At 62.2% G+C, this 15084-nt stretch overlaps 1 protein-coding gene across 1 annotated transcript; it reads right to left on the reverse strand.

The window, feature by feature from the left end:
• Positions 1–388: 388 nt before the first annotated feature.
• On the reverse strand, positions 389–11407 carry TBX2 (T-box transcription factor 2). Its single transcript, XM_074890239.1, has 7 exons — positions 10010–11407; positions 9018–9285; positions 6364–6510; positions 5100–5176; positions 4813–4982; positions 2935–3548; positions 389–2025 (listed from the first exon to the last, which is right to left on the reverse strand). The coding sequence occupies exons 1-7, from the start codon at positions 10372–10374 to the stop codon at positions 1579–1581; spliced, it is 2088 nt and encodes a 695-aa protein (XP_074746340.1). The 5' UTR covers positions 10375–11407; the 3' UTR covers positions 389–1578.
• Between the last annotated feature and the right edge of the window lie 3677 nt (positions 11408–15084).

Consider the following 15084-nt stretch of genomic DNA (forward strand, 5'->3'; position numbering starts at 1 on the left):
TCCCGGGGCAGCAACCGGCGCGCACCCCCGGGGGGTCCCGCTGCTCCCCGAGGACGGGTCGGGCAGACCCGCACCCGCGGAGGGTCCCGGCACACCCGGGAGATCCCCGTGCGCGCCCGCTAGCGCACCCGCGGACGCCTCCGCGCCCCACCCCGCGCACCTGCCGGGTCCCTTGAAGGCAGAAATTCCCCCGACGGGACGAGCCGACGGAGGTTCCCCTTCCCCGGGAGTCCCCGCGCAGCGCTCCGCCGGGGCGGGTAGCTGCGCACCTGGGAGCATTTGAATCTTTCCCCATCGAACCGCTGCGCACCTGCGGAGGAGCGGCGGCTCCGACGGGGCGGGGCAGCCCCGACAAGGCGGCGGGAATGAAACAGGCGGGAGCCGGCCGGACTTCTCCGAGTAGTTTTTTTTATTGAAAGATGTGAGAATTCATCAAAACTGAACAGACAGATACCCGAGTAACCAGCACGTTGCAAATCATGTATCTTTTTATTTTAAAACAAATATAGAGCACAGTCCTGTGATATTTAAATTTATTATACTTTTTTTTTTTGTTCTGGAGTGAAAAATAAAAACCTGAGGTTTATTCCTGCATTCTCTATACCCCGCACTGTAGCGATATTTTAGTTACATTTTGGATTCGGTTTTTTTCCTTGCAAAAGTCCGTTAGAGAATTGAACTCTTAGTTTCAATAACTCCAAAAATTATTTTACCGGTGGCACATGATTGTCCTAGAGAACAGGCGGGATAAACAATATTTTAAAACACAGTTAAAGAAACCGATATCTCCTTCAATCACAAAGAGCTAAATAGTTTTCATTTACAATATATATGTTCATGTAAAATGAAAAAAAAAACCAAAAAAAACCCAAAAAAAACTTAAATGCGATGAGTTAAACTCTAAATATTATGTACACACCAATGTACAACTCTGAATAAATTAATACCAATTTGCATATTCTGGGATCCTTATAGCTTATTTACACAAATTACCATTTATTTCATAAATATCTGCCCGGGTACCTGCGGGGCTCCCCCCATCGTACCCGCTCTGCGTGGCGGCGGCTGCCGAGGTGGTTCATTTTCCGTGTTTCGTTTCTTATTTCTTCTTTTTTTTTTTTTTTTTTAAATTATTTTTTCCTCCCCCCCTCCCCTTACACAGATGAGGTTTTGGCCCCGCTCACCTCCCCGGGGCCGGGGCTAGGGCTGGGGTCGGGGCCTCCCCATCCATCGGGTGCCTCCGCACCGGCTCGTTGGCCCCCCCAGAGCTGCCCAGTGGCCAGAGCGGAGGAGCGGAGGGGCTGGGGGGCTCCGTGGCCACGCTGGAGCAGGGGGGAGCCTCTCCCAGTCCCACAGCCGGGGCGGGGGGGGGGGGGGGGTGGGCGAGCCCTGTGCTCCCAGCTCCTGGCTCTGAGGCGGTGGGTCCTCTTGGCCGACGGGGCTCCATCCCTCTGCTCCAGCACCCCGCTCTCCATCCGCCCCCCCACCCCTCGCTCCGTAATAAATATTTATACTGTGCTGTACAAAATACCAGTGCTTCTCCGCCCTGCCGGGAGGGCTCGCTGCCCACCCCGTCGGTCACTTGGGGGACTCCCTGCCGGGTGAGAGCTCCCGCTGGCTCTCCAGCCCGCTCACCAGTCTCTGGATGTTTTGCAGTTCGTTGAGGGACTCCTTCAGGGAGCCCTTGGGGGAGGCGGCGGGGCGCTGGCTGCCCCCCTTGTGCAGGGGCACCTCGGGGAGGGGGCTGGACTCCCGGCTGCTGCCGGCCTTGGAGCCCTCGGAGCCGGGGTTGAGGCTGGCGGGCAGGCCAGTGGTCAGCAGGTTGGTGCTGGGTGGGATGGTGACCGGGAGCTGGTAGGGGCTGAAGCGCAGGCGGGGACGGCTGCTGCCCAGGAAAGGGTTGCGGGAGAGCGGCCCGGCAGCCGCCGCGCTGGTGGCCGGCATGGCCGAGGCAGCCGCCGCAGCTGCCGCCATGTAGGTGTAAGGGTAGGGGAAGAGTCCGCCGAAGGTGGGCATCGGGATTCCCTGCGGAGAGAGAGAGAAAGAGGGGTGAGAGCCATGCCGAGGCTCTGCTGCATCCCCGCTCCCGTTCCCCCGAGAAAGCCGAGGCAAAGCAGGGACGCCCCAGTATTGGGCTAAAAACGCAGCGTGGGGATATCCCTGTGGGATGGGCAGAGGGAGGGGTTGCAGCTGGGGAGCCCCATCCACCCCACACCGCCCCAGACTGGTGCCACTGGGCACAAATCCCTCTCTGGGACCTGCCCGGGGGTACAGTGCTGCAGGGCTGTGCCCCGGCTCTGCCCTCGTGTGCTGTGTGTCCCTGTCTGTGCAGCATCACAGACCTTTAACCACATTAAAACACATTGTTAAGTAGAACCGATAAATTAGGGGAGTTCAAAGACATCTTTATGTGTTTCATCATAGGGGCTGGGAAAGGCAACACAAGCACAGGCGTTGGCGGGAGATGTTTCGGGGCTGGCAGGGAGAGGGGGGGCTGCTGGATGGGGACAGCCAGGTCAGGCAGGGCCACAGCTCCTGACTCTGCCCCTGCCTACGGGGGCACCATATCATCCACAAAAAAATCAAGATTCCTCCTCCAAATCAGCCCTGAGGCCAACCTTCAAAATGTCCCCCACGTCCTGCCCGTGCCTCACCAGGCAGCACATCAAGAGGAGTGTCACCCTCTTGTCCCCACGGGCTGCAGGGGGCACAGGGGAGGCTGGGGGCACCAACAGCTCCTGACCCCATGAGAGCTGCACTGGGGCCACGCTGTGTGTCCTGACAGTGGGGGTGACACCAGCCGGGCCTGCCCTGTGCCCCCGAAGCACTCTGCTCATCCAGGGACCTTTGGGGAAGGACACGGAGAGGAGGGCCCAGGGCCCGGCCGCACAGCGGGGATGGGGATGGGGACGCGGGGTGGGCGCGGGACCTTACCTGAGAGGCCAGCATGTGCTGGGAGAGGTGGAAAGGGAAGGGGGTGGCCGTCCCCGCTGCGCCCGGGGCGGATGAGAGGGCTCCATTCTCCAGGCTGCCCCCACCAGTCACCGAGGCCAGCAAGTGTCCCATGCCCATGGCGGAGAAGGCGCCGGGGGCCATGGCGAACTGTCCCGGGTGGATGAAGAGGGGCTGCCCGGCGCCCAGGGGGCTGAAGAACTGCTGCCCATGGAGGCCGGAGAGTGCCAAGCTCTGCAGGTGCCCGGCGCTCAGGTGCGGGGGGCTGTCCGTGTGCACCATCAGCGGGGCGAAGGCCTCCTTGCCCAGCCCGCCGCCCTCCGCGTCCTTCTTGCTTGGGTCTGGCTCTTTCCTCCGTCCTTCCACCTTGTCCTTCTCCAGGCCCCGTGTACCAAACAGGCCCTCACCGGGAGCCTCCCGGGGGGACGCACCATCCTTGACCTTCTCCGGGCTGCGCCTCTCCTTGCTCCGCTCCTCCGGGCACCGGGGGCTGCCGCGGGGCGTCGCGTCCTCCCCGCTGGGGCTGGTCGCTGCCACCGGCCGCTCCTCCGGCACCTTCTCCACCTCCGCGTCACTGTCGGCCCCCGGCTTCTCCTCTGCAAGGGGGTGGAGGGGCAGAGGGTCAGAGCAGAAGCACCCAAGGGAGGCGAGGAGCGGGTCACTCGCGAGAGCCCTGGCGTTGGGGCGAGACTGGGGCTGGAAAGTCCCGATCGTTATTAATGGGAGAAATTCATTTCGGGGGCAGAAATGGGCCCTCGTGCTGCGGTCGCTCTGGGGAAAGGGGATTAACAACAGCAGCCCTGTTGCTCTGCCAAACAGGAAAAACATGTTTGATGGAGGACCAAAATCTATTACGGCATCGCTCTCGTTAGCTGCAAATTCAAAGCGGGCTGCGGAGCAGGGGGTGAAGAGAGGGCGGGTGGGTGGACAGCGCTGGAGGAAATGGTCCTGTACATATTTAATTACGTGGAGCTGATCAACGGCGCGCTGTGGATTTATTCCAAATGTGCAGGTTGAGGCAGGTTAAAGAGGCAGTTTTAAGGCAAGAGGTATGATACAGACTTTCCTAAAAGAGGCTTTAATTTAAAAAAAAAAAAACATCGAGCTCTCAGAGGAGGAAGGGGGACGAGAGGTGAGGGGATGGTGAGGGTGAGGGGAGCAGAGCCCCTGCCCGACCGGCTCCTGCTAAACGAAAAAAACATTTTGGTGCGGGTTAGGTGAAGCTCTGCAGGCTGGGGCAAATATTCGGGGAAGCCTTTGAAAGAGGAGAGGGGTGTAATAAACCCTCCCACCAGCTCGGGGGGCAGGGGGCGGGGGGGTGGGTGTGTGCGTGCAGTTTTGATGAAGGTTTGCAGGGAATCGGGCTGGGGGAAACTTTAAAGAGCAGATTGATAGTGCGGCAAGACAAAACCCAGCATCTAAAGCTGCAATGTGGGAACTGCTAGTTTATTTTCATTTACTAGCTTGAAACCCTGCAGTTACAACATTTTTTCCCCTTTCAAATGTATTAATTCTTTTTTTTTTTTTTTTTTTTTTCTTCCCAGGGGAGTGTGAGCTAGCCATGAAAGGCAGGGCACGCACCAGCGAGGAGCCGGGCAAACGCCGTCTAGCACAGGGGCTGCCTTGCCATTTCTTCTTGTTTACACTTACGTATAAACAGGAAAACGTTGCAACCCGTGAACGCCATTCCCGTTTGCTCAATTCTTGTCCTTTCAACCCTTGGGCTCCTTCGTGCCCATCCCCATCTTTTTTTTCCCGGTGGTTTGCCTCTCCGCCCCCAAGAAACCGGCACCCACCAGCCCTGAGGGAGCAGAAACCCGACGTTTGGGGAGATTTGGGGGACCGCGCCTCCTCCTTTACCTCTGCCGCTGCCCTTGAGGCGCAGGGGGCTGGGGAGGGCTCCCACGGGCGAGTGGAGGGCGTCGCGCACCGCCGAGGGCTCGCAGGAGGAAGCGTCCGACTCGCCACCGTCGCGGTCGGGCTTGCAGGGCTCCTCGTACATCCGCAGGGACGGCAGCGAGAGCTGCTTCCTACAGGGCGAGAGGCAGCGTCGGGCAGCGCCCGGGCCTCCGCGGGCGCGGAGCGGCGGCTGCGCGGGGGCGGAGCGGGGAGAAGCGAGGGGATATGAGAAGGGGGACTCCCCTTACCTCTTCTCCCGCCGGCCATTGCCCGTGTCCCGAAAGCCCTTGGCGAAGGGGTTGTTATCGATTTTCAGCTGGGTGATCTGCGGGGAGGAGGAGGGGGGTGAGATGAAGAAAGGAGGCGGTGTGAAGCCCTGCCCGCCCGGCCCCCCTCCCCTTCCCCGCCGTCGGGGAGCCCGGGGTACGCTGCGCAGGCTGCGAAACGCGCCGCGGCCCCGCTTTAACACACCGCATGCTTTATTAAAAATGATGCTGAGGTTTGGGCTTGAATTATTAATAGAGTCTTAATGATAGGAAGTTATTTTTCACGGCCCCCCGGAGGGAAGATGGCGACTGAGCCGCGCGGCGCTGGTTAAAAGCTATTCTTATCCCTCCCCGCCACCGGGCTTCTGGGGGCCGGCGACATTAGGGCGCTCAATAATGCATGGCTCTGAAATACGGCCCCGAGAGGGGCTCTGGAAAAAGGCTGAGCTGCCAGGCCCCGCTGCAACCCCCGCCCCGGGCCGCCCCGGCCGGCAGCACCCCCCACCCGACGGGGCCCACCGGCCGGCGGCTGCCCCGCGCAGCTTGCGGCGGGCGAGCAGACAAAGTGCTCTTTAATCGATTGTGACTCTTCGCCATAAACTTTACGAGGGAAACAAGCCCACCAGGACCCTCAGACAGAGCTGTCAATTAGCATCAGCAGCCAGGGGTGGAGGTGGGGGTCAGCTTTTGGGTTAAAACACACACACACACAACCCTTGGAGGGGGCCGGCAGAGGCTCTCCGCTCCCCACCGAGCTCTCCTGGCTCTGCTGCTCACAGGGCGACACTTGCTAAATCACGAAAGCAACTAAAATTAGCTTATCTGGCTGTGGTTTTTTTGGCTCCTCCCGAACCCAGGGCACCTTCTCCGTGAGGCTGCCCAGGTCGTGGTGCTGCTCTCCACAGCCTGGGCCTGCAGCAAAGACTCCCACAGCCCAGAAAAGGTGCAACAAAGTCCAGGAGGAAATTATTAATAGTAGTAATAGAAATATTAATAGTAGCATTAAGAATAGCATTAGTACTAGCAATAATAATAGTAGCAGTAGGAAGGGTGCCTCCTGTTCTGAGGGCTTGGCGTTTAACCTCCTGTTGCTGCTTTTTGGCCACTCTCCCCAAAAATGTCCTCCCGCGCACGCACATACACAAATACCCCCGATAAGGGGTAAGGGATGGGACAGGGGTGAGAGCGGGGGTAGGCAGAGGGGCAGGGGGTGGGCAGGGAGAGGGCAGGGGCTGCCCGGCCATACCTTGTCGTTTTGATAGGCGGTGACGGCGATGAAGTCGGTCTCGGGGAACACGTAGGTGCGGAAGGTGCTGTAGGGCAGCTTGAGGATGTCGTTGGCCCGAACTATGTGGAACCTGGGCTGGTACTTGTGCATGGAGTTCAGGATGGTCTGGGTGGGCGAGAGAGCACAGGCCGTGGCTGCCATCAGCCTCGCGGGCCACGTTAGACACGCGTCTAGCTACCTCCCTCAAAAAATCCCTTTTCTCCCGAAAACAACCAAAAAAAAAAAAAATAAACCAAATTCACGGTGAGGAAGGAATGCCGGTGGATGCCAAAGAGGGAGGGTTTTTTTTTTGGTTTCTGCCATTGCACGATCTGGCCCCGAATAAGGAGGTCAGGGGAAGGCAGGCACAGCAGCATCTTTGCGGGTGTTAAGCACAGCAATAAAGCAGCGAAAGGGATCTCCCCGTTTTATTACAACCCTGCAAATGCGAGGAGAGTTTTCGACACGTTTCTCACCGCTTTTCATATTTCCGTCCTTTAAAAAAAAAACCAAAAACAAAAAACTCTACCTCACCACCACAAAAAAAAAAAAAAATGTTTAAAAGCCTCTCGATTTGTGTCGGTGGCGGCAGAAACCCGTGCCAGCCCCAGCCAGAGCCTGCGACGTGAAAGGAGCGTTTCACCATGAGCCATGTTAAATTTATGTCTCAGAGCAACGCTGCAGAAGAAACAGACATTTTTTTTTTTCCAACCAGGTGTCTGCAAGCCTCGCCAACACTCAAAACCATTCTCTACCCTCTCGGTTTTGTTTTTGATTTTTTTTTTTTTAATAAAACCTGAATTCACCGCGATTTGGCTGAGAATTTTGGGAAGCGGCTGAACCTCCCGAGCCGCGCCCCGGGGGCCGCTCCGACCCCCTGCCCCTCGCTGCCCACACCGGCAACGTTTTCCTGCCCGATAGCGATTAAATAGTTCCCCAACCTGCTGTGGTCGGGCTGAAATGCAGTATTCACCGCCCGGAATTGGTAGGGGAACGGCGAAAGCTTGAGTAATTATTGTCAAATAACGTCGGCCAAATGGCTAAATAATTATCACTTCATTTCGTTTTAGAAGGCCATAAAAAAAATCCCCCCTTTTTTTAACCCCAGCAATAATCACCTGCTGATGAACTGTCGGATCGCTATTATATTGATATAATCTAGACAGGATTTATCATGAAAATGGTGCAAAAAGTCTAATTCAGGCGTGCAAATCTGCATTCCTTTAAAAAAAAATAATCATCCCTCTCTGACCAGATGGGCACTGGCTAAACCCTCATCTCCCAGATTTAACACAGTCCGGATTTTGGACAACGACAGAGAGCAGAAATCTTTAATTGAAGGAGGCGAACCGTTAAAAACGCTGAATCAAACTAGTTTTTCCCCAGTATCAAAAAAATTGCTATTTTTCAGACTCCCTCTCTATCGATTTACCTTCTTGTCTATAAATAACCTTGCAATGTATTATTTAAACAAAGACGCTGTTTCCTGCCTTAAGAGGAAAAAAAAAAATAAAAAGAGAGAGAAAAGTTACCCGGGGAGCTGCGGAGCTGCTCTCCCCACCTGAGCGCCGTGTCCCGCAGCCGCGGAGCGGGGCTCGGGTCCCCGCCGGCCTCGGGGCCCCGCTAATTACCGTATCACCGACTCCGGACGATGAACTTCCCCTTTATCGCCTTAAATGTTTGTCCAGAGGCTAGAGATAGCCTTTGAGCTGTGATTTTTCTCCCCCTCCCGCCCCCGCCGTGCATTCGCGCAGGATCACGCTCCCCTCGCGTTTTGACCCCGCTTTCTGCGGAGCTCCGCAAATTGCCAACACGCTTCGGTTTCTTTCCTTCTTTCTCTCTCTCTTTTTTTTTTTTTTTTCTCTTTGTTTCTTTGGGTTGCTAGTTTTCTGGCTTTATTTTTTTGTTTTGTTTTACCTCCTTTAGCCGATGCAGATATGATCAATAGGGAAATAAATAGGAGCTCTCACAAGGAGCCGTTGCGGAGCCGCGGCTGCCAACGGCTCCGGCCCCGCTCCTGGCCGCGGAAACCCCGCGCAGGTGCCGCCGCCTCCAGCCCCGCTCCCGCGGCCCGGCCCGGCCCGGCTCGGCTCGGCTCGGCCCTGTCCGGCCAGCAGCGCCAGCCCGGGTTGCACCTGCCCGGCCCCGCCGCCCCGTCGGGGCTGTCCTCGCTGCATCCCCCGGCACGGCCCCGCACATCCACCCGCCCCCCCCAATCCCGCTCCCCCGCAGAGCCCCGAGGGCCGGGGAAAGGCGGCAGGACAGGCCGCGGAGGCCGGGAGGGTCGGGGAGGTGGGGGCCAAGGATACCCCGAGGCCGGCCGCAGCCCGACCCTCCCTTTCCCCCCGGGGGAGCCGTGCCCAGGGCAGCGGGGAGTTGCCCCGAAGGGCCGGGGAGGGGCCGGGGCGGGGGGAGCTGCGGAATAGTCGGGTCACCGCAGGTCCCGGCGAGGCCCCGCCGTCCAGCCCGGCCCCGGGCGTGCTGCTGGCGGGTGGAGAAACCCTTAAAACCCATCAACTCCCCCCGGGAAGAGCAGGGCCGGGCACCGGGCAAACCCCGCGCCTGCCCGCGGGGTCCCTGCTCGGGAGGGGGTGTGGGGTGGGGGCTCCGCTCTGCCCCGCAGCCGCACTTACAAAGCCGTGCTTGTCCGAGATGTTGTTGGTGAGCTTGAGCTTGTGAAAGGCAACAGGTTTGGCCATCCACTGCTCCCCCGTGGCCGGGCTGTCGGGGTGGATGTACATGCGCTTGGGCATCTCCGGGTCGGCCTTCCCGGCGACCATCCAGCGGGAATTGTGGAACTTGTACCGGCAATCGTCGGCCGCCACTATATCCATCAGCAAAATGTACTTGGCCTTCTTGTCCAGGCCGCTCACCCGCACCTTGAACGGGGGGAACATCCTCCTGCGGAGAGACCCAGAGCGCTACAGGGCTGCGCCCGCCCGCCCGCCGCCGACCCCCCGACGGCCGCGGCCCCGCCGAGCCGCCCCGCACCTCCCGCCGCTCTGGAACCACCATCTTTTAGTTTAACTTCAGGGAGGATTTCCAGCCTTTCTCACGTCCCGCTGCTTCTCACCCCGCTCTACGGCACCCGCCGTGGCAGAAAGCAGGGGAAAAAAACAAAAAACAAAAAAAATCAAAAATCCCATTCCGGGAAAACGCATCCCGGATTTAACCCCATTTCCCTGGTGCCCTCCGACGAGCCGCTCGCCCAGCGCCCGGGCAGCCCCGCCGCTGCCCTCCCCCGGGGCCGGGGCCACGGGCAGGGCCGGGGCCGACCCCCGCCGCGGGGGGAAAGTTTGGCAGGCGGGAAGGAAGCGGCGAGAAGCGGCGTAAACAAAATGCAGCGGGGGGATTACGGGCGTTCAATTAGCGCGCACAAATTTAATTCGGGCTCGCGCTCGGAAAAGGAATAATTGGGGGGGTGTGGGGGAAGCTCGGAGGCGGGCGAGGGGGGGTGGAGGGGTAAATACCGCCGAAAAAACTCCAGGGATCGAAACTCCCCGCGTTAATTCATCGGGGCGGATTTGGCGAGCAGGGGGGGGAAGACGGGTGAAACGGAGGGGCGAGGACGCTGCGCGGCCGCGCAGGTGCGGGCTCCGCGGGGCTGCGCGGGGCCGGCTCTTACCTCCCGGACTTGGTGATCACCATCTCGGTTCCCAGCTTGTGAAACTGGTCCCAAAGCTCTTTGGCTTCCAGCGTTACTTTGGGGTCATCTTCGACCTCCTCCTCGGGTTCCAGGCTCTTGAGCGACCGCAGATGGGCGGCTTGGTGATGGTGTCCCAGGGCCGAGACGTGCAGCCCGGCCTCGGCCGCCCCGGCCAGCCCCGGGTCCGGCATGGGCTTTGCCAGCGCCGCCGGAGGCAGAGCCAGAGCGGGGAAAAAGGATGGCTGGGCGGCTGCGAGGAAAGCGGACATGGGGAAGTCGGCCGGCCGGGGTGCGTGGAAGGGGTGGTAAGCCATGGCAGTCCCTGGGAAGGCTGGATCTCTCATCGGTGCATCCACAAATCCAGGAGAAAAAGAGGGATTCCCTTTACAAAAATGTATGTGTGTGGTTTGTTGGGTTTTTTTGTTTTTTTTTTTTTCCCCCTCTGCTGCCCAGCGAACTCGCTCGAGTCTCTGGAAGAGGAAGGAAAATCAACAACACACACACACACACAAAAAAAAAAAAAAACCCACACACACACACAAAAAAAAAAAAAGCCGAAAAACAGCGGAACTAGATCTGGGAAAAAAAAAAAAAAAAAAAAAGAAGAAGAAGGAAAAAAAAAAAAAAAAAAAGAGAGGCAGTTCCCGGCTCCTGGGACTCCCGGTCTGCGGAGGGGAGACAGTAGGTCCTTATTTTTTGTTGTTGTTGTTGCAGCGAGGGAGAGCGAGCGAGGGAGAAACCCTCCCGGTAAAGTCCTTCCCAACACTAAAATAGAAACAAAAGCCGGCGCGGGGCTGCGCGGAGCGGCGCGGGGCGCGGCGGGGCAGGGGCGGCCGCGCTGGCCCTCACACCCCCGCGGGCCCTGGCTGCGCCCCGGCGGGGCCGGCCCGGCTGCGCGCTCCGCGGACGGCGCTGGCGCGAGGGTTGCTCATGGCTAAAGGAGCCGGAGTGGAAACGGTTAGATCTTGTCCTGATCTCTGTAAAACTGTGACTATCTCACATGTCCTTCCTGCTCTGATCCGCCCGCTAATGAGCCAAGCCCCCTTGATTGCTGATTTTACGCGTTTCAGACCAATTGTGGATCTGCATAGGCGTGGTTTTGACAGCTCCGGCCAAGCTCCGGGGCGCGGGGAGGGGGGGCGCGGAGGGAGGGAGGAAGGGAAGAAGGGAAAAAAAAAAAAAAAGAGGGAAAAAAAAATAAAGAAGAAGGTGTCGGAAGCATCGGCAGTAAGAAAACATGTCAACAGAATAAAATATTAACCAATGACAGAGAAAAGTGCTCGAAATCCCACCCCCGGCTCCTTTCCGCATACCGGGTCAGCCCTGGCTGCGCCGCGGCCGGGGAGCGGCCGCCGCCGGTGCGGGGACAGCGCGGAGCCACCTCGGCGGAGCGGGGAGCGGCGCCGGGTCCGCCCGGCCCGGAGCCCCGGGGGGTGGAGGGGATGGGGGGGCGGCGGCAAAGGGCCCCCGCCGGTCTCTGCGGGGGCGGCGGGGCCGGGGAGGGGGGGGCGGCCGGGGGAGCTCGGCGGCTGCCGTCTTACGACAGATCCTGGAGAGCGGATCGAGGTGGGGCGCGCCCCGCCCGCCGCTCCGCGCCCCGCCGCGGTAATGCCGCGCAGCGCCGACGGGGCGGCCCGGCGGAGAGCTGCGGGCGGCGAGGCCCTAAGTGGCGACCTCCAGCGCGGGTGAGTCGCCCACCCCACCCCATCCCCCCCACCCTCCGCCCTGCCGGCAGCCGCCCCGACCTGGGGGTGGGGTGGGGTGGGGGGGTCCCGCCCGCCCGCACCCCCGCGCCCACGGCGGGGGCGCAAACCGCGCCGTCGGGGCGCGAAAGGTGCGCGGCCGGGGGCCGGCGCGGCTGTGGCCGGTCGGAGGGGCTGTTTACCCGAGCGGGGGGAGGCAGATAAGGAGGAGGGGGACACACACACACACGCCACGCCGGGGCTGTTTGCAGAGGGATTAGGGTCGGTCCCGCCGCGCCGGGGCCCGGGGGGGCGGCGGGCGCGGTGGGTGTCCCCGCGGAGAGGTCGGTTTGGAGATCTGCGCTGATTAACTGAGGGCCGCGCTGGCTGAAGAGGGCCCTGGCGCCAGGCGGCTGAGCCCTCACAATAAAGACCCGTCTCTTGTCACTTCATATTTACCCCCAAATCTTCAAAAAGCGCCCTGCCATCCTCCCAAGGCTCCTGCCCCCGCCGCCTGCGCTGCGGCCAGGCGGGACGGGACGCGGGGGGCCGGCCCCCTCTTCTGTCCTGGTCCGCTCCTACTCGGCCCTCCCGCTCCGCGGATGCGGAGCGAAGAGCGGCCGCAGCAGCTCGGAGCCCTCGGGGCCGCGTATCGCGGCTCCCCGCGCAGGGTGGGACACGGGGACTCCAGGGGGCTCCCTCCCCACCCCGACCTCTTTATCCCCCCCTCCGCCCCGGTTCATGCTGCCCGTAGCGATCCCGGCCCGCTGCCCCCAAACCAAGCCCCGAGCTCTTCTCGGAGCCGTTCACAACCTGCCCGTGTCCCGCGGCAGGTTCACCTCTGCCTGCGCTGCCCGGCCCCGCCACCGCGCCCGATGGGGCGGGCACAGCGCGGCCCCCCGGGGCTGCCCCATGCGGCGGGGTCGGGGGGGTCCCGCTGACCATTGAACGGGGAGCGGGGACTGAAATTTAGACCCGATTTGGACTTTGCTTCTTCGCCTCCGCGGAAAACTGCTGACGGCAGCTTTGGCAAAAACGGGGCTTGCTTGTATTTTTTTTTTTTTTTTAAATTCCCCCTCACAAAGCAAAACCGGAGCCTTTCATTACCCCGGGGCGGCTTTCCCGCAGACACCTCGCCCCCCGTTCTGCGGGGAGCCGCGGGGCCCGGCCCGTCGGGGCCCGGAGGCAGCCGGGTCCCCTCGAGGAAAGGTCGCGTTTCCTCCGGGCTAAGGCCCGGGACCCCCGGACGCGCCCCGCCGCACCGCTGTAACGTCGCAAACACCCTCGTCTGCAGAATAAAACCGATCCAGAGCAGCCTCGTCTCCCCGACACTCTGTAGCGGCGCCCGCCGAGGGGACTAACGGGGGTGGGGGGGGTGTTAACGGGGAGTCGGGCACCCACTGCTCTGGGCAGGCCCGGCCGCGGTCCCCGCCCCGACCCCGGAGCCTGCGCCCATGGACGGGGCGGGTGGCTGCTGGCGGCCCAAACCCAGCGTCGCCCCGTCCTCCCCGTCGGCGACCGGGCATGGGCAGGGAGAGGTGAACCCGCCGCCCCAGCGCGGGGTTTTTCCGCCCGCCCCGAGGGTCGGGGACGAGAGGTGTCCCCGCACCGTCCCCTTCCCAGGGAGGGTTTTCCCGCCTGCCCCAGGGCGCTGCAAGCGCTCGGGGCCACCGTGCCCGGCTCGCGGGAGCCACCCTGGTCGCCTGCGGGCCCGGCGCTGCGCTGGCGAGCGGTCCCCGGGCTGGGACGACGGCGGTCGGGCCGCCCCGGGGACTCGTCCCGGGCCAGGCCGGGGGAACCGGCCCGTCGCGGCTGCCCCCGCGCCCCACCCGCACCGCGGCGCGGCCCCTCTCACTCTTCCTCTTTCATCTCTGCCCATCTCCACTCATCATCCCTTTTCTATTTTTAGCCAGTAGACTTAGGCCTTGGCGCCAGGCCGTTTAAGACCTGTCAAAGTCCTTCATATTTCCCTCATGTCACATGGACCTTTCGCTCCCTTCCCCGCGCCATGCGAGGGCCGTAATTTGGATCTGTGAGCTGGTGAGCAAATGCAATTTGCTCTTCTCCATCGCTGTGTTGTCTCCGTGACCCCAGCCAGCAGGACGGCTGGTGTCCTGTCCGGGGCACTTACACAAATTGCGGGTGATTGATGAAAAATAACAATTCTCACCAGCAGCCGGGCCTCCGCCTTCCCCTCCTCCCGGCTCCACCGGGCTGCGGCGGCCCCTCGCCCCGGGGAGCGCTCCCCCCCGACGGGGCTGCGCGGGGAGCACCGGCCGCGGGCGCTCCGGCTCCAGGCGAAAGGGGTTTTCCTTGTGCCGAGGGCGAGCCGTCGGCGCCCCCCTTCCCGACCCTACTGCCACGGCCAGGGGACTCCCCCGGGCGCTTGGGGAGGGCAGGAGAGGCCGCTCGCCCCTTCCCGAGCCGGGGGGATCCAAGCGGGGGTGGGAAAGAGCCGTGACAGGAGGGGGATGGTGCCGCCGGGCTGGGCCCCTCGCCGCTCTCCCGGGAGCAGCTGGACAGACAGACCTGGGGACGTCTGACACCTCCGGCCGCGCAATCCGGAGCGAACCCCGAGAGTGCGGGGTGGGGGGGGCTCTCTCCGTTCCCGCCCCGGCCCCGCAGGAGCCCTTCGCACCGCAGGAGAAGCCCAACGGGTGTCGGGCCCCCTCGGGACACGGCGGCCCTCTCCAGCCCTGGGGTCGTCCCGCCCCGCTCACAAGCCCTTATTTCCCCCCCGCTCCCCGCCCGGCCCGGCCACCCCGCCGCATCTGGGCCGTGGGGCAGGCGGGGAGGGGGCGAGGGGCGGCCCCGCAGCCCCGACAGCTTCCCCGGCCCCGCTTCTCCCCCTCCACCTGGAGAGGAAAATAAACCCACGTGTAACGAAACTGCCCTCGTTTGCTCTCACCCACCCGCGGCCGCGACAGCTCCCCTCCCTTCCCCGGGGCGCCGCATCTCCCCTCACACCCCTCGGGGCGGGGGGTGGGGGTGGGAATCCCCTCACCCCCGGGAGATCCCGGGAAAACGCCGCTCCCCCCACTCCCCGGGGCTCCGATGCCCGTTGCAAGGGCCGGGGAGGGGCCGCGCTGCGCGGCGGCAGCTGCTCGGGATGTGCGGGGCACCGGGGGCCACCCGAGGCACCTTTTATCGACAGCGACCGAGAGAGATGCTCGACCCGACCCAGCCCCGGCGCCGTCGTCCTCCCTCCTCCCGCTGCGCGGCCGCGGAGCTGCGCGCCCCGTCCGTGCGCGGCCCGGTGAAGGGAAACCCGAGGAGCCCCGCCAGCGCGGCAGCCCCCGGGCCGCCCCCCCACCCCCCGCCCTCCCGGACTCCCCCTGCCCTCAGACTGTTTAGATTTCTCTCCAGCTTTAA

Source organism: Strix uralensis, chromosome 20 (assembly GCF_047716275.1).
Source record: "Strix uralensis isolate ZFMK-TIS-50842 chromosome 20, bStrUra1, whole genome shotgun sequence".
NCBI lineage: Eukaryota > Metazoa > Chordata > Aves > Strigiformes > Strigidae > Strix > Strix uralensis.

Coding starts and splice junctions, on each gene's coding strand:
- TBX2 (XM_074890239.1), bottom strand. CDS start 10,374: ATGAGAGATCCAGCCTTCCCAGGGACTGCCATGGCTTACCACCCCTTC. Junction 5,177..6,363: donor CCGCCTATCAAAACGACAAG/GTATGGCCGGGC, acceptor TCCTCCCCGCAG/ATCACCCAGCTGAAAATCGA. Junction 4,983..5,099: donor AATGGCCGGCGGGAGAAGAG/GTAAGGGGAGTC, acceptor CTCGCCCTGTAG/GAAGCAGCTCTCGCTGCCGT.